Source organism: Chanodichthys erythropterus, chromosome 20, assembly GCF_024489055.1.
Source record: "Chanodichthys erythropterus isolate Z2021 chromosome 20, ASM2448905v1, whole genome shotgun sequence".
Lineage (NCBI taxonomy): Eukaryota > Metazoa > Chordata > Actinopteri > Cypriniformes > Xenocyprididae > Chanodichthys > Chanodichthys erythropterus.
Window position 1 is genome coordinate 27,163,624 of NC_090240.1, and position 20,151 is coordinate 27,183,774.

At 35.9% G+C, this 20,151-nt stretch overlaps 1 protein-coding gene across 2 annotated transcripts in view; it reads left to right on the forward strand.

The window, feature by feature from the left end:
* LOC137009749 (kelch domain-containing protein 8B-like) overlaps window positions 1-20,151 on the forward strand; it is a 136,730-nt gene that overhangs the window by 86,666 nt on the left and 29,913 nt on the right. For both annotated transcript variants that reach the window (XM_067372220.1, XM_067372221.1), the window contains exon 5: window positions 13,352-13,576. In XM_067372220.1, the coding sequence (XP_067228321.1) occupies window positions 13,352-13,576 (225 nt within the window). The remainder of the gene's footprint in view (window positions 1-13,351; window positions 13,577-20,151) is intronic.

Genomic DNA, 20,151 nt, shown 5'->3' on the forward strand with positions numbered 1-20,151 from the left:
TAATGTATCTTATTTCCCGTGTCAGACAGTGTCACAATATTCTCCAGGAGCAGCAGATGTGGTAACAACGCCTGGTAATTGTTCATGCCGTGCCAGTGCTGATAAGAAGTGTGGAGTGGAGTCATTTCTCAGTGGGGGAAAGTGAAATCTGTGCTGCAGTGTGTTGCACTGCAATATTTGACGGTTTACAGCAGAGCTGATCACTTCTTACCTTAGTGTTGGAAATCACAAAGGAGCATTAAATGGAAAGCTACACTGCAGGTTCCCATGATACAATCAGTCTGTCCTTTAAAAGAGCCACAGCCTTAAGCAGCATGTTACTGCCACCAGTGGACAGTTTTGGGCTGAGTGAAAGAGACACAGACCATAAGTGGCTATTTGCTACTCTGTATGTTAGTTTTTGTGTGTAAGAGTATGTATGTATGTGTATTTTATATATAAGCAGGGCCTAAAATTAGCACTCGCCCAGCAGCAAGTAAAAATCAATGTTGGTGAGTATATAAAAACGTTGTCAAACGCCAGTTTTAATGAATTCTAATAGGGGTGTAACAATACGCTCAGCTCACGATACGGTACGTATCACGATATTTTGAACAAAATTTTCAAAAACATTAACATTGATTTATTCAAAAAACATTAACAAATTTCAATAATTTTCCTTGTTACATACAAGATCACATTTCAAGGTTTAATAAAAACCTTCTGTATTCAAATTAACAGCTGAATAGGGCTGTCTGTCACTGAAAAAGAATGTTAAATTTAACATGAACTCAGAATTATGAATAGGGGCCGTTCACGTATCGGGTTTAAAAATGCGTGGAAGGCGCGGCCGCACCGCTTCTCCTTTCCAAAGCACTTGCGCTCCAGTAGCGTCGGTCGTTGCTATGCAACCATGAACTGAGCTCTCCAAGAGGATCAGGATGTTTCTGCAAAGGATAAATGATTTCTAGCCCTTGCATTAGCTTTACTACTAGATATATTTATGGAGATATATAAAAACCACCCTGTACAGCTATGATCAACTGTTCGGCTGAGCTTTTGTTTTGTTACGGAAAGGTCATAGCTGATCGGTTGATTCTTGTCACACGACCTGCGGTGTGCTTGCGGCATTCTGAAAAGTTGAGAATTGTTCATCTCAATGCGGGTCGCGACTACGCTGATCCCATTATGTGCGCGCCTGCCACACGGCTACATTTGAAATAACTGATTTGCACGCGGAAAAGACTCAATATGTGAACGGCCCCGTGGAACTTCTTAAAGCAAAGCATCGCAAGCATATTTTGCTTTTCTGTGAGCACAGCTGTTGCTGTGGCACTGCAGTAAAGGAAAGCCCCGACTTTTCTCACGCGACCAAGCAAGAGACTGACGCGAGAAACGTTTAAACCTGCTTGCAAGATTCAGTGTGTGCCCGAAACACTTACTGAAATAGAGAGCTGATTGAGACAGACCATTTATATGCGGCGACAACCGGCTTCTCTCACTCCCACCTTGCAGAGTAGGTCACGTTGGCAGCTCAACCAATAAGATTAGACTGCCGTCATATCGTAAATGCATCGCCATTTATCGTACTGCGATAAATCGTTACACCCCTAAATTCTAACAATGCAGAATTGTGAGAACATTAACGTGAATGACGCTCTGGACCGTTGACAGGCCAGTGCTGCATCATCATGAAAGTTTTGTGGAAACATCCAAAGCGCACACCCAGAAGTCCAATTTTCGGACAGCACGAATACAGAATTTCACGTCTTATTATGCATGAACAGACATATTCAAACAAAATTGTCAAAATGCCCATCTTGGCAAGTATCCTTGTAAACATAGTCAGTTATGTCTTAAAGGGATAGTTCACCCAAAAATGAAAATTTGATGAAAAAACGAAACGATCGGTTTGTGCGAGAAACCGAACAGTATTTATATAATTTTTTACCTCTAATACACCACTATGTCCAACTTCGTTCAGCTTCCGGCTAGTGAGGTGTGATCGCGCTCTGACAACGGAAGTGATGTCTCGCGCTCATTGAAGTATATGGGCAAGACATCACTTCCTTCTTCAGAACGTGTTTTTTGACCTCACTAACAGGAAGCTGAACGAAGTTGGACATAGTTGGTGTATTAGAGGTAAAAATTATATAAATAATGTTCGGTTTCTCGCACAAACCGATCGTTTCGTCTTAGGACATTGTGTCGTCACGAGCAGCAGGTTTTAATTTTTATTTGTCTAAGCAAGTTTTATTTACTGTTATAGTTGAAGTTCCCATCTACTGCTATTATTTGACTGACAGACGGCAGCGGTTGCAGTTAAAAATCATAATTTGCGTTCGACTGAAGAAAAAAAGTCACCTACATCTTGGATGCACTGGGGGTAAGCAGATAAACATCAAATTTTCATTTTTGGGTGAACTATCCCTTTAAGTGAACAGTTGAGAAGGTAAATGCATGTGTTACAGTATAATGGATCTGTGCATTAGCTCTTAAAGTGACAGCAGCCAAAAATATCCAAGTGAATTTTAACTCAGAGATTTAAACTATGCTCATCATAGAGGTGTATTCAATTAATTGTATTAATTGTATGAATCATATTTTTAATTTTTATTATTATTGTTTATATAATTAGTTGACCCGGACACAAAAATGTATTATTTTGTGTCATGGACCCAAATAAATTAAATGTTTTATTATTATTATTATTATTATTATTATTATTATTATTATTATTATCATAAAAATGCCAAAGTTTTCTTTAAAGATTCGGGTTAATAGTAAATCATTTTCCACCTATATATATGTGTGTGTGAGCCTGGTAAACCCTTTGTTATGGAGACAAAATGTCCACACAAAGATGCTAATATCAGAAATCCTTGAGGAAAACAGGTTATAAATCAGAATTATGTTTCTGTGATGGGTATGTTTCGGGGTAGGGGATACAGTAAAAAAAAAAAAAATTAACTATGGAATGTCCCCATAAAACATGAAAACCCAACATGTGTGTGTGTGTGTGTGTGTGTGTGTGTGTGTGTGTGTGTGTGTGTGTGTCTGGGAATACACAAACTGGTAAAATGTATATCTTTAATGTAATGTAATGTAATTTGATGAGCATGTGGAGTGGTTAGACTGTGTATGTTTAAGCTTGATATTTGTTTGTGCCCATGGGTTTGATGAGCATGTGGAGTGGTCAGTATGGGGTCTTGTTTTGGCAGATTTGTCCTCTTTCTAACCTTTCTGCACTGTGAGACATTCTGTTCAGGTCAGACACAAAGATCAACTGCCCTGTCACTCTTTGAGAAGTCATTAAAACTCTGCCTCCCTATACACACACACAAACACACTAATGAGGACATTCCATAGATTTCTGTTTTTTATATGAAGTGTAGGCTGGTTATGGCAAGAGTGATGGGCAGCATCATCATCTCATGCCAACATATGATTGATCAGCCTGGTGAAGCAGACGTGCCCTCATTACTGTTACACAACTGGACTTTCTTTCTCTCACTGCAAGTACAACTTCTGTGTTTTTAAGTTCTTATTTAGTCTTGTTCGGTTTCTTTTTATAGCTCACAATCTGAATAGAAATGTGGTTAATTTGGTAGAGATGCTCTGATGTGCTGTTTTAAGATTGCTTGAATGTAGATTAAGGAGAATATCTTCATGTGCGTCTCTTCCCCTAAAAATCACCACCCATTTGCCTCTGGGATAAATAAATGTATTTATAAATAACTTCATCTTGCTTTAATGGTTTTGAGGACTTTTATTACCAATAGAGTAAAAACTAAAGTAATTTTTCTAAAGTAAAGTGTTTGTTCATTTAAACTATTTATACAGATTTCCCTGGTAACTCTAAGCTCTCATTTTATGAATCCAACTCATTTACAACCCCTCAAAAACTTAACCTACTTTGAAATTATTAGAAATTGAGATATAATGTTTGAAGTAAGTGAAATGTGAAGAAATGAGGATATTATCCCTCTGGACTCATGATTCTTCTCCTATACTGTGACACAGTTTTGTCTTGATGGTTAGGCTTAAACTCATTGATTTGACATCACAGGGAATAATTCATTCAGAGTCTCTTTGTATGCAACCCTTGCTTTTACTTATATCCTTCCTTGCAGTCTTCATCTTTCTTTCTTTCATTCTATCTCTGTTTTCCTCTCCCTCTCCCTCTAACTTGCACTCAAAGGGCCACTCGCCTTTGTATTGCTTGTAATGCTTTGGATACAGTTTGACACTTAGGAGAAGTTTTGCATTGAAGATCTTCCCCTCTGACAGCAGTAAAGTTAAGAAACTTAATTCTGTTATTTGTCTGATTGCTGGACCACAAATAGAGCTGCAGCAGAATCACATTAAGGCCAAGAATGAGGAATGAGCCTGTATCACAGAATGCTCATTTACTTTTGATTTACTTTGGGATGCACCCCGCGAGGTCTCGCACAGACACTCGATCACACGTCACCCAGATGCACCACGCTATCTACCCAAAATAAAATCCCTACTGTGTGTGCTAATATTGTTAGCTCTGGTGCAGGCAGGAGAACGACGTGACCCCATTTGTATGGGAACTTAAATATTATCCGAGAAAGTTTTAAGCTGCATGAAGGTGTATTCCACTGGTGTTGTTTTCATCAAGCTGAATGAAATGCCACTCAGCACATGGCATTTGATTTGCTGAATAGCATGTTGTCTGTGCTGATTTTGAAAGAAATTCCACATGATGGATATAAACATGATAACACATGTGTGAAAGTGAATGGAGCTGAAAAAACTATAAGCATAATCAGATTTCTTCATGCACAGATACTCTATGGACCTAATCAGGGATGGAAATCATCAGACGTGGCAGTTTAGCTCCTCCTGTTTTTTTTAGAAAGTTATAAACATGATAAATGGTGAAATATTAATTGTCTGTGCTTATACAAAATGTAATTGCAAAGATAACGTTTCCCAATAGGTCTTTTATTATTCGGACAAATAAGTACACTACTGTTCAAAAGTTTGGGGTCAGTAAGATTTTTTATTTTTTTTTTAAGAAATTTTATTCAGCAGGGACACATTAAGTTAATCAAAAGTGACAGTAAAGACTTATAATGTTACAAAATATTTATTTTTCTAATAATTGCTGTTTTCTTTTACTTTTTATTCATCAAAGAATCCTATAAAAAATAATAGTATTATGTTTTCCACAAAAATATTAAGCAGCACAACTGTTTTCAATGTTGAAAATAATAAGAAATATATTTTTAGCAGTAAATCAGCATATTAGAATGATTTCTGAAGACTGAAGTATTAATGCTGAAAAACAAAAACAAAAAAAAACACCCAAACTTTTGTTTTTGATCAAATAAATGCAGTCGTGGTGAGCATTAGAGACTTTATTTTAATATATATATATATAAAACTCTTTCCAACCACAAAACTTTTGAATGGTAGTATAGTTCTGCTCAAACTCATGCCATTATTTGAACCAGTAGTTGACATTTGAAATTAACTGAAAAACGTCTGTACCAACAATCTTGTCTATATTTTTTTAAACAAAAGCTCTATACTGCAACACATGGGTCTTCAGGATGTCAAATATCATGTTATCTCAAAAAGTAGACTTAAGTTAACTTAAAATTTTAGCTTCTAAACTAAAATTTTAGCTTCTAAATTTTAGTTTAGAAGCTAAAATTCAAGTAATTTTTTTCAGCCCTCGTTAACATGTTAAAGAAAAAAATTCTGAAAATTCTGTCATTGATTACTCACCCTCATAGTTCCAAACCTGTAAGCCTTTCGTTCATCTTCAGAACACAAATGAAGATGTTCTTGATCAAATCTGAGAGCTTTTTACGCAACTACCACTTTGACAGTTCATAAAGAGATCGTAAAAGTAGTCCGTATGAATTGAGCGGTTTAGTCCAAATTTTCTGAAGAGACTGAATTCCTTTATATGATGAACAGATTTAATTTAGGCTTTTATTCTCATATAAATATTAATCAGTGAACATAAACAGAAACTCAACTGAAACTGATTGACCCACGAGAACAAAACTCTTCCCAAAGCTCAAATGTGCTGCATAACATATCAGAATGAACCTCATTGGTTCTCTCAGGTCAAGCAAACATGGTTGAGCTTCTGTTTACCACAGCTGATGTGCGAGTTGATGAATGTTTATATGTGAATAGAAGCCTTAATTTTAGTCTAATCATCATATATAGTGATTGTGTCTCTTCAAAAAATTTGGACCAAACCTCTCAATTCATATGGATTTTATGATCTCTTTGTGAACGTTTTGAGGCGCCAAAGTGGTAGTTGCATAGCTGTCTATGGAGGAACAGAAAGCTCTCAGATTTCATCAAAAATATCTTAATTTTTGTTCCAAAGATGAACGAAGGTCTTACTGGTTTGGAACAACATGAGGTTGAGTAATTAATGACAGAATTTTCATTTTTGGTTGAACTAACCATTTAAGTAAAATTCAAATGTAGTGTGTACATATATATTAACATCAATAATGATTATTTTTCTGACGTAGATAAATATGAAGTTTACAAATATGTCAATATAGGCTACTATATACACTATATTTGTTTTTGGACGCCTCCCTTTATATGCACATGAACTTTAATGACATCCCATTCTTAATCCTTAGGGTTTAATATGGATTTGGCCCACCCTTTGCAGCTATAACGGCTTCAACTCTTCTTTAAACTCTTTCCACAAGGTTGAGGAGTGTGTTTATGGGAATTTTTGACCATTCTTCTAGAAGCGCATTTGTGAGGTCAGGCAGTGATGTTGGCGAGAAGGCCTGGCTCACAGTTTCCGCTTTAATCCAAAGGTGTTCTGTCGGGTTGAGGTCAGGACTCTGTGCAGGCCAGTCAAGTTCCTCCACACCAAACTCGCTCATCCATGTCTTTATGGACCTTGCTTTGTGCACTGGTGTGCAGTCATGTTGGAACAGGAAGCACGCGCTGACCTCGCTCTGTGATTTTTACATGGCCTACCACTTCGTGGCTCAGTTGCTGTTGTTCCCAATTGCTTCCATTTTATTATGATACCACTAACAGTTGACCGTGGAATATTTAGTAGTGAGAAAATTGCACAGGTGGCAACCTATCATGGTACCACACTTGAATGGTGAGTGGTTTACCCATTCTTTTACAAATGTTTGTAGAAGCAGTCTGCATGCCTAGGTGCTTGATTTTATACACCTGTGGCCATGGAAGTGATTGGAACACCTGAATTCAATGATTTGGAGGGGTGTCCCGATACTTTTGGCGATATAGTGTTTGTTGTTATAGTCCAGGTTTAAAATCCAATAGGGGGGCTTGACGGTGAAGACCCTGCTGTAACATATTCAAGCTCTTATGTTTTTTTGTTTTAAAATTCAGATTTAATGACAATGAATGTAATGTTTTGCATTGATGTGTTTTACTTTGGCAAGTGTGCATGATTCTGGCTAGACAGTGGCCGTCTGTCTTCAAATCTGTCTGTCCATGGGTTTAAGCCAATGGCAGCTGCACTTCACTCAGCTCAGTATCTCACCAATACACGTCTCTGTTGAATCCTCTCGTGTATTTGCCCTGTTCCCCTCAGCTAATTTCTCACAATTTTGACCATGGACGCTTTAATGATTGAAGGCAAAAGGCTGAAAGAGCTGAAAGAAGTTAATTAGAGGTGTCCAGAAAGGTCAAGAGAACAAGTCCTCTTAAATGGACTGCTATAACCTCGCTTCTTCCCTGTCCTCAATGATTTTTCCTCTGTTACTCTCTCACGCTGTCTTGACTGCATTTCCATTTTCTGGCCTCCTTTCTCCATCTCTTCTCTCTTCCGCATTGTTTCTCAGACAGGTTCTTTCTCTCCTCCCTTTGTTTTCTCTTGTGTGTGTTTTTTTCGTGGCTCTATGTTCTGTCCCAGAGGGCTCTCAGTAATGCCAAAGCTGGGAGGAGATCAGTCACATTGTGAATGCATAAGACAAGGAAAGAGAACGTGTGAGAGGGAAAGAATAAGAAGGGAAAAAATAAAGGCATACCTGGAAACGTGACAGTGTTTGATGCTTTTTGAGCTCTCACATACATAAACAATGATTCACACCCTAGAGTTTGTACAGTTTACATTGTTCTTCAAAGAGGTTTATGTTCTTGTACTGTACTATTTGTTGTATAGATCAGTCGCAACTGATTTTGTTTCAGGACCCAGATTAATCATCTGACTTCAAGTAGCGACCCAACACAGAGCCAAAACTGTTTATGATAGAAAAGTAAGAGAAATGTTTTTAAAATCACTGAAATCAACATTTAAATTTCTTAGTGCTCGGTAGTGTTGACAATTTCGGTCTCTTGAAATTTTATAGTATGCAGTATAGTATGGGGTTTTTTTTACCTTATGTAGGTTTGTTCACGGTTTTCAAGGATGAGGATATGTCCTACAACCTCTCCATGTTGGCATCTGCCTAATTTGGCTGCTTTTACCCAGTGACAGCCTTAGTCCCAAAATATCACAGTGTTCAACTGGGCATGTGACCTTTGACGTCAACAGCAAAAACATGAGAGACAAGTTTATTTTGCATAATCTTTAGTTTGATTCACCCAAAAATGAAAATTCTGTCATTGTTTACTCGTCATCCAAACCTGTATGACCTAAAGGCCCCAATATACTTCAAGCAAAGTTCTTTTTCGCTCTTTGTTTAGTGGTAAAACGAAGTTCAAAATATGTGAGCAATGATATACTGTAATTGAACATCTGACGCCACCCACACTGCTGAGAGTGACGGTTAGATGAATATGTAAAAATGTTGTGCGCTTTCCTCTCAGTAACAAAATGAACACAACAAAATTGAGAAACTAGCAAGGATTTTTTAATGAAGCATAAGAAAAGCATCTGATCATGGCAACGTGGATATGCTTGTTTGCACAAGCTCTGTAATTCGGCACTCCAGTAAAGTCATGTCATGTTTATATTATAACACTTTATAAAATAGATTGCTTAAAATCAAGTAGCTTTACCATATTAAACATGAAAAACAGTGTCAGTCTCTCATTTTATCAGAAGTACAACTTCATTTTCTACTATAAAGCAGTTCTCCAGTGTTCACCTTTTCACTCGCGTACGTCTGACTTCTATGGACTCGAGAGGAGAAATGAACTGGAAAAGATTTTCCAGGTGAAAGAAGGCGAAGCCTCAGTGCACACCTACCTTACGTAATGGCCACGGACGAATGATAGTACGAAAGCGTTTACCAGCCGAAGCGAACTTTTCCAGATAGTTGGCAACTGTTTCAAACTTCCAAAACGAACTTTGTTTCATCCTGATTTTGTTCGAAATGACGTCACATCAGTTCTTCGATTTTGTTTGAAGTATATCAAGGCTTTAACACAAAAGAAGATATTTTGATAAATGTCTCATTGGGGTTTTTGTTGTCCATACAATGGAAGTCAGTGGTGGCAAAAACCGTTTGGTTATCAACATTCTTCAAAATATCTTCTTTTGTTTTTTTTTTCACAGGGTAAAAAGTAGAAAGTAAGTCATACAAGTTTGAAACAACATGAGGTTGAGTAAATGACATCATTTTCATTTTTGGATGAATTATCCCTTTAAATGCACAATTATATGCACTGTAAAAAAATGTGTTGGCTCAACAAAACTAATGGAACAGTTTGCATAATTTATGACAACTTTGAATGAATTTACATTCAACCAACAAGCTACATTGAGTTAGAGGAACTTAATAATTTGTAGCATTAACACAAATTTGTAAGTTGATCAAAAAAAACTCCAAAAAAAATTAAGTCGCTCCAGCTACCAGAGTTGTTGCCCTGGAACCAATTAATCATATCTATTTCAATTCAAATCCACAGCTATCATAGCATATGCTAACATAACTTATTTAGCATGTATATTTAGTGAACAAGTAAGATATTATTTGTCACTGGCATTGGCACAGTCATTGCTTATAGAGTTAATGTTGTGTTTACCTGCATACTCTTCAGCACAATGGTAACCACAAAAACTTCAACATTACAGAAACTCTTATAAATGTCAAACATAACCGTGTTAAGCACTAACAGGTCTTTCCCTTCACTAAAAACAAATAAATTAACATTTAATTTCATCATTTATTCTCTTTATCCAGTCCTATGCAAAACATGGCGAGAACTAGAAATCCACTGCCTAATTTCCAAAGCTATCAAGACAATTTCATTAAGTCACTACAACCTGTTGTGGTAACAGGTCCCCTGAAGTACTTTTTAGAGTGTGGTATATGGCAAATCACTTTGGGGTCCAACCAGTTGAGAACCACTGGCTTTAGACCTCAGTAAGGGTAGATGCCATATTTAATTTGACTCAGATGTCAAATGAAAAATTATTATCAGATAAAATGGAATGGATGTTGTATTGTAAATTCCTATGTAGTGCTATTTTTATTGAGAATTTCCAGATTGTTTTGCCCACTGTGACCATATTTTCAGTGCTCATCGGCTGAATGATTTGTATCCAGATATACAACAGTATGACATGAACTTCCATCCATCACAGCCTCATTTTCATTCTCATCACGTTAAATATGCTGTCTGCTGTGACTAATGTCTGCTACTGTAGCTACACGCTCACAGAGGTCCACAAACAGATTCCTCGTGTTATCACTGAGAAGAGCTCATTGTTGTGTCATCTTTCTGCAGCTTTAAAATCCCAATAATTGCAAGCTCCTAGAACATATTCCACATACAAAAACAATAAAAAAACGCCAACAACCTCAAGACAAGAGAAATAAGATCATTCATAAGCTAATTTCAAAACGTCACTTTTGGTGAAAGTGCAATAAATAATTTTTCTATTTTTGGAGCTGTGATATGCCAACTTTTTCCTTTCTGTGATTGTTTTATTGCGGTTGAGCACTCTTGTTGAACTTTTAGCCTTTTTGTCTAATTCTAGCAATGATAAGACCATGGGTTTGCTATGGTTTGTGTCTGCCAAATGCTTTAATGTAACAAAACAAAACCATTAGCTGGCAACAGTGATGTGTCCTAATGAATGTGGCTTCCTGTTTCTTCATTACTTGTGTATATGTTACTGTCTCCTTAGGATGATTATTTGTGTTGTAATCAGAAGCGTCATGCACCTTCGTCTCATTTGTAAGCATTTGCTAAATTTAATAAATGTAAATGAGTTTGTACATTCAAGCCTGTGTATGGCAGTGGTGGATGAAGTATACAATTCAATTAATTGAGTAAAAGTACAGATGCCCAAATATAATATTACTCTTGTAAAAGTACTCCTTTTCAATTTTACTTGAGTAAAAGTACAAAAGTACTTGTTGTTTTAATGTACTTGAGCAAAATTTTCCAATTTTATATTCTCCATCCTACTGCTCGAAATACATGGTGGTGGTTATAATGTTCTAGAGTAGACACACAGATAGAGCTTAAATAGGTTACAGCTAAGTCTGGAATCATTATTAATTATGAATTTTCAAGTAGCCAGCATTAGTCGATAAGGAAGATTATGCTGACACTTTATTGATCTGCAAGTAAGAAAATGTTTTTATTACCAAAACTTGTCATACACCGATACTGAATAGAAAAATATATATTTTATAGAAAATATAGTTTAGTTCACTAGTTAGTAACTGACAGTCGTGACCTAAATATGATTTTCATTTACAATAATAAAATCTAAAATTTGCCATTAACTTACTTTTTGCGCCATTAGTCATTCGCACATGCAAGCTTTGAGGATCTCCCATTCTTGGCTCGTTTTGAGTTTGACTTGTGAATTCAGTGAATTGTTAACTGGAGACTCACCCTGACCGGAATATGTGAATCACTGAGTTGTTGACTCGAGAACACATGCAATCGGATCAATCCAATTTGCGAATGAATCGCTCAGGGCAGCGTTTCCCAAAAGCGTTGTAAGCTCAAGTTGATCGTAGCTCCATTAGTGGCAATCAGTACGATTTGTGAACCGCTTTAACAGATTAATTGAATAGAATCAGCTCATTCACGAATCAGACTGAGTAGGTGATGATTTCTTCAGTTCAAAATAACAAGGAACAACATGTTTTTATGAAATGTAATGGAGTAAAAAGTATGCATTTATCCTTTGGAATGAAGTAAAAGTAAAAATTTCCCAAAATAAAAATATTAAGATATAGTATAGATACTTAAAAAATGTACTTAAAGGTGCCCTAGAACATTAAAAAAAAAAAAAAAAAAAAGTAATATAAGTCTAAGGTGTCCCCTGAATGTGTCTGTGATGTTTCAGCTCAAAATACCCCATATATTTTTTTTATTCATTTTTTATTTGACTATTTTGGGGCATAATTAGAAATGAGCCGATTCAGGGTGTGTGGCCCTTTAAATCTGGTGCTCCACACCCCAAGAGCTCGCACTTGCCTTAAACAAAATAAAAAAAAGTTCAAACAGCTAATATAACCCTCAAAATGGATCTTTACAAAGTGTTCGTCATGCAGCATGTCTAATCGTGTAAATACAGTGTTTATTTTGATGTTTACATTTCATTCTGAATGAGTTTGATAGTGCTCCGTGGCTAACGGCTAATGCTACACTGTTGGAGAGATTTATAAAGAATGAAGTTGTGTTTATGCATTATACAGACTGCAAGTGTTTAAAAATGAAAATAGCGACGGCTCTTGTCTCCATGAATACAGTAAGAAAAAATGGTAACTTTAACCACATTTAACAGTACATTAGCAACATGCTAACAAAACATTTAGACAATTTACAAATATCATTAAAAATATCATGTTATCATGAATCATGTCAGTTATTATCGCTCCATCTGCCATTTTTTGCTATTGTCCTTGCTTGCTTACCTAGTCTGATTCAGCTGTGCACATCCAGACGTCCTGCCCTTGTCTAATGCTTGAACATGGGCTGGCATATGCAAATATTGGGGGCGTACATATTAATGATCCCGACAGTTACGTAACAGTCGGTGTTATGTTGAGATTCGCCTGTTCTTCGGAGGTCTTTTAAACAAATGAGATTTACATAAGAAGGAGGAAACAATGGAGTTTGAGACTCACTGTATGTCATTTCCATGTACTGAACTCTTGTTATTTAACTATGCCGAGGTAAATTCAATTTTTGAATCTAGGGCAACTTTAAGTACAATAACAAAGTGTGTGTGTGTTGTGTGTCAAGGACCAAATAATATAGGCTGTCAGCTTGTCTGAGGAGACCAAAGCGTTGTCAGTGAATCGTGACATGTGGTAATCGCACACACTGATTCCCAGCAGGGACAGACGTGACACACTGACTGAGTCCAATCAGAAAGATACCACCCCCCACCACACACACGCATACATACTCCATCTTAATCCTCCAACCCTCTTCTTATTTTCCCCTTCGACAGGTGGGCGACAAGGCAAGTTGCCAGTGACCGCATTCGAGGCCTTCGACCTTGAGATGAAGAGCTGGACTCGGTACCCTTGCATCCCCAGTCGCCGAGCGTTCTCCTCATGCGCGGCCAGCGACAGGGCGTTTTTCAGCCTGGGTGGCCTCCAGCAGCCTGGACCCCACAACTTTTACTCCAGACCTCACTTTGTCTCCACTGTAGAGGAATTTGATTGTGAGCAAGGTGAGTAATCTCTTTTCCTGAATCTTTCTTGGCAAAACAATACACAACAGAAATATGAACATTATGTCAACACATTTTTCACTGTTGGAGTAATAAATATAACTGATATTTGTACTGTAAAAAGGATGTTTTTAAGCCAAGCTTTGCTAAGCTTACATTATATTACACTACCATTCAGAAGTTTGGGGTCGCAAGATTTAACTGTTTTCTATTTGAATATATTTTGAAATTTTCTATATATTTTTTTATTACTATAAATGTTGAGAATGGTTGTGCTGCTTAATATTTTTGTGGAAACCGTGATACATTTTTTCAGCATTCTTTTATAAATAGAAAGTAAATAAACAGCATTTGTTTGAAATAAATATCTTTTGTAACATCATACATTTCTTTACTGTTCAATGCATCCTTGCTAAAAAAAAACTACTGATCCCATTTGAACAGTAATTTATTTACTTTTTTTAAAGTGTCCTTGAGCTTGGGAAAGGTGCTATAAAACCTAAAACATTTTGGTTAGGCCTCTAAATAAGAAGCATTGTAGCAGTTTTTCTTCTCTTAGTGGGATAAATGGATCTCAATGTTCACACAAAGGGCAAGCTTAAATAATGGATGATGGAGTATAAATAATGGAGTTTTTACTAAGTTGTTTTCATTGTTGTTTTCATTCAGTTGTTTTCATCAAGTCATCGCCGTGTAAGCAAGTAAGTTGTAATATATAGAGTGGTAAAACAGGTGGCAATATGTGAAGACAGTGTTTGTAATCAGTTAAGATGCAAGGAATGAAAATTTGATACATAAAAGACTGTAAGTAATGCTTTTCTAATATATGTTTAATTTAATTCATCAAAACTCATGAATGACATGAAGTACTCTGTGTAGAACAGGTGCTTTTATAATAAATACTGCTGTCAAGCAATTCAAATTATTAATCAAAGTAATTACATGATATCCTGGTTAATTAATCACATATATTCATATTTGGCAATATACAAAACAGAAAAAATATCAAATGAACATAATTCAAAGATATTACATTATTGGGGCATACGGCTTTTGAAGTCAATATATTTATTTTCCATATCATTAGCAACCATAAGCCAATCACTGGCCTACAGTCCATAGAACTTGCTTTACGGTTAACATTCAATTTTTTATGAAATCATGAAATCTTGGACTCTTTTGCATTGCTTTCCACTCTCTGTTTTGCTCTGTTGCTGTGGTTGAAACCTCTGACAGTTGGGCTTCAATCTCTTCAGCCTTGCTATGTGACGGGCAGGAGAAAGATTGATGTGTTGTTGTGTGCACTGTACGTACAGCACCGGAGGGATGGAAATATATTTGTTTCTCTCTCTCTCTCTCGCTCTGCACAACAGGGTTCATTGGTATAACAACATGCTCTCTTGGTGAATACCTCCTTTACGGTCCCTGTGAAAACTGCTTAGTCAGTCCCCTGGTCTTATAAAGAGCATCATTTTTTAATCAATTTTTTGTATTGGGGAAATCAACAGGGACACGCTGAATATTTATTCACCTTCCTCTGAGCACAGGAAGTATTATTCAGTCAGTATGCCCAGAATCCAGCTATATCAGCTTTAGATTACGCTGACTGGCCAATACACAGTTTTAAGAGAGTTTATGACTCATTTAAATGTACTGGTGCCCTGCATAAAATAACATCCTGCAATGGATATAAAATGTAAGTCGATCTTTTAGACATAGTTAGTTAGTAATTTGCATGAAGTATCTGAAATAAAACTTGAATATTCCCTTTAATCTAACGTAAAAAAGTCTGAGAGTACATAAAAATGAGCTTCAAAATCTGATTTAGGATTTTGACCAATTTCTTTAAGGGTGTTTTTCACACTTGGTCCTTTTCAGGGGTCTGAGCGTAGTTTGCATGATTTTTGGCCCATATGTGAACACTCCAAATGATCTCAGACCCCTTTAAAGTGAACCAAACCGAGACCATCTTGAGAAGTGGTCTGGGTACGGGACGCTTTCAGCTAACAGTATGGTTTGCTAAAAATGTCCATTGTGATCACAAATAAGTCTGGGCTCACTTGTTGCGAATTCCAATGTAGTTTGGTCATCAGATGCCTCCGTATAAATTGGCTGTTCATCATGGCTTTCTGGCAGATCTCTACAAATCATTTGTTTACAACGTACACTTCCAAACTTTACACTGTGCTTCCAAACTGAGATGCAGCTACATGCCTTGCAAGTTGAAAATGATTTTAGTGCTCACACCTAAAGCGCACTCACAGAAAGCCAGCTGGCACAGCACTTGTACTAAACTAAATTATATTTAGCGTCTTATTGTGTTTAAAGCACATAAGGATCACATAAACAGTTTGTTTTGTCTTAAGTGAATGAAAGAAATCATGTACTGTATGTGTATCAGTATATTGGATCTGTGCATTACTGTAGTTCTTAAAGTGACAGCAGCCTAATATAAGAATCAGTAGAACCAGGGTACGTTTTATTCATACAGTGAAGAATATGCAGTTTTATTTTTTCTTTTGATTATTCCATTTCTTACTTGAATGCTGCTTTTAGGTATATCTACTTTACCTGAAAATTTAAATCAGTTTTTCATTTGCAAAGATAAACTTTGAGTTAAGCACATTCAACAGCATTTATAGCAATGTTTACAACATATTAGAAATAATAATAATTAATAATAGTCTTTACAAACAAATCCCTTGGGGTACATACAATGTAAGTGGATGGGATAAAATTTTGGCCATAGGGTCAGCCATCAAACACTGAACTGGACAAGATCCAAAAAGCAACAGTATGAACACAAAGAGGTCTGAGACCACATTCCTTCTTAAGTGGACCAAAAAGGGATCAAGTGTGAATGTAAAGAGAACTAAATTCTCTTTTGCTTGCTTTACCTCTTGGTCCACTTTATGGAAGAGGATTAGTGCCAAGCAATAATAAAAAAATAAAACCATCTCCAGATTAAAGTTGTTAAATTTCAAGAAAAAACAAGAAAAATGTTGAGAATAAACTCATTAAATTACGAGAAAAAAACGTGTTAAATTACGAGAAAAAAGTCGAGATAAAATGTTGAGAATAAACTCGTTAAATTACAAGAAAAAAACGTGTTAAATTACGAGAAAAAAGTCGTTAAATTATAAGAACAAATTCGTAATTTAACGAATTTGTTCTCGTAATTTAATGACTTTTTTCTCATAATTTAATGACTTTATTCTCAACGTTTTATCTCGACTTTTTTTTCTCAAAATTTAACGACATTTTTCACATAATTTAAAGAATTTGTTCTTGAAATTTAACGAGTTTTTTCTCGTTATTTAACGAGTTTATTCTCAACATTTTATCTAGAATTTTTCTTGAAATTTAACTATTTTTTTCTCGTAATTTAATGACTCTTCTCAACATTTTATCTCAACTTTTTTCTTGAAATTTAACAATTTATTTTCTCGTAATTTAATGAGTTTATTCTCAACATTTTATTTAGACTTTTTTTCTCAAAATTTAACAACTTTAATCTCGAGATGGTTTTATTTTTTTATTATTTGGTCCCTACTGTATACGTTCCTTTGTGTTGGTTTTCTCCCAGTGTTCTTCAGCCTTATTGGCATTTAATTAAACTGTAATTCTCTGTTTTGTTTGAACAATTTTTTCCCCATCCCAGGAGTAACACTCAAGGAGCTTTAAATTGCGCTGACAAAAATAAGAGTGTTATCTCATCTTCACGTAAATAGTCAAACCCGAAGGGCTACCGTCCCTAATCTCAAAGATGCGTGTTATTGGCTCTTTCATCTTCTGTCGCGTTCCCTTCTTATTCCCTTTGCGTTTGTCAGTTGGTTTAGGTGTTTGTCAGACTCTTGGACATTCTCCAACACAGAATGAAGTCTGATCTGTCCTCTTAATATAAGGGTCATTCTCACCAACCTCTTAAATTATATTCCTGCCTGCCTATATTTCAAACCTCTGCTACACGAATGTCTCTATCTATTACACTCAGCCAAAGGGACAAATAGAGAAGGACAGAAGGGAAAAAAATCAATATGGAAGTAAAAAGGTTCCTGGATGTTTAAACACCAATCCACCTTTTTGGATCCCATACGTGCTTTTTAGTGAGATATAAGGCTTTTTAGATGAAAAAAAAAAAAGCTGTAAGAGTCAACTAAAAATGAATTGTGTATTTGGTGATGCCAATTGTGAGATAAGATGTGCAGGGGTGGCGCGAATGGGACTGGTTGTAACCTGTTCAGTTTTCCTTTCAATCAGATGCATTTGCATTTAAATGCTGCTATTGTGCTGTGAATGTGTGAAAAAGTTTGCATGCGTGCGCGCAGGCCTATAGATGAGTGCGTACAGTTAATGGAGGCTAGCACGAGTACTTCTTGTGTAAGTGGCAATCTCTAATTCCATTATCACTTTACCTATTACTGTAGAGGCCGTAGAGAAAAGCCGCCCAGTGTAATTACCAGCCCACATTTACAGGCCATATCCTCAATTACACATTACTGCTCTCAAATCTCCGCATTCAACACACATAGGACCACATGTGTGTGCTAATGTGTATTTATGAGTCGTCTTGCATTGCAATGCAAAAGTCTTCTGCATTTTGTTTTGTAATGTATATTGAAGCCTTGATGTCACTGTAATCTGTAACCATTATTTGTATGGGATAAATTGTAGTCAACTGGTCAATGTTGCATAACTTGTACAGTTTAGTGGTCGTTATCTAAAAATACTTGATTGCAGGATGTCGTCACTGGTTAATGAGAATGAAGTAGTACAGAGAGCTGTGAAATTAGGATTGTTAGTCATTGGAGCTCACTGGGGCCAAATTCAATAAAGTAGTCTGTAGAATTACCTTGCAAAAACCTGAGTATTTAAATGAAGTGATTAAATTTCTTTTCAGTACAAGCACATCTCTTTTTTTATGTAAAATAGGCTTATTATTGATTGAACTTTATTTACAGAAATCCTGGGTTAATTACTGTGGGGCTATTAATGCCAGCATGTTTAACAGAATTTTATTTTTGTTGATTAACATTTTCTATTGATCATGGCAGCAGCTAATCAGATGCAGAAAATTGACCAGACATATATCCAGACGAACAATGAATGCTAATTTTTTAGCATGATGAACATTACCTGATTTGCATTGACTGGGTGCTAAAACATTGCAGACATTGTAAGCACTATCAAGGGACGCAATTACTTCTGTGGCATTGTTATTCTCAGTGCTTTCTTTACTATTATAGTATTGATTCCTATTTTGAATTGGCTTCATTTAAGTTTTAGTCATTTTGATATGTGCTTGTGTCATTGTTTCAGCTTTATTTCATTGAACAAAAATCATTTTATTAGTTAAAAACAACATCATCACTGGTTATTCTCACCATTGCAGGAAGAGAAACAACACTTAAACATTTGATCTGATGATCACAAACATTTCACCTGAGAATTTTGTCTTTCCTTGAGCCTGTAGCAGATCTGTTCAATTATGAGAGTTGGGTAAAGTATGATTTGTCTTGTTTGCCTATGGTGGAACTTCAGTGTAGGTCTGAGTCTGACGGAGGAATCTCTCCCTCAAGCGTCCTCAAAGCAGCACACATAAAAGACAAAGTTGAGGCTTGTTAGAGAGGAATCGTTAGTATGAGCGTCCTCTGTCTGCCTGTTTCTCCGCTCTCTTCTGCAGCTGGGAGAACCTTTTTTTTTTTTATTAGTTCATTATAATCGCTTATTTAGTATATTGTTCAGCATTGTATTCTTTTCCTTTAAACCTTTCCTTTAAACTTCCCCGAGCATGCCTTCTTTATCTCTTCCCCTTATCATATTCAACTCCTTTGTTCACTCAAAATTTAAACATTTACATAATTAAATTCAGGGAGCTTTTCCATGCAATTAAATAACTAAGCCTTCACAGCAAAAATAAATAGTTTGAATGGATTTGGTTTGGTCTAGTAGTCTTTTTGTTCAAATTAATTTAGTTATAGTGAAAATGAGAAGGACTGAGTGGGATTTGAACTCTGAAGTACTGTATGCACCATCAGACCACATGCACTGCCTGCACTCCTCTGGTGAATCACACTACTCTAACACATTTTTAATATATTCCTAAAGTTTTTGGATTTTTAACAAACATTTGTTACTACTATTCTTTTATGACAAAGAAAATGTATATAATAATGTGTCATGGGAATATGTGCAGTGATAAAAGGGTGCCAGTAGTGCCCCCTATATAATATAATATAATATAATATAATATAATATAATATAATATAATATAATATAATATAATATAATATAATATAATATAATATAATATAATATATAATATAATATATAATATAATATAATATAATATAATATAATATAATATAATATAATATAATATAATATAATATTTGCCAGGCAGTGCTGGTCTGTACTTGATTGGTGCTTTAACACATTAGTTTCGTATCACATTTCTTGGCCAGAAAAAGCTATATGCACATGATTTAAAGGGATAGTTCCCCCGAAAATAAAAATTATCCCATAATTTACTCGCCCTCAAACCATATGTGACCCGCTCTGGCAAAATGAGTTGG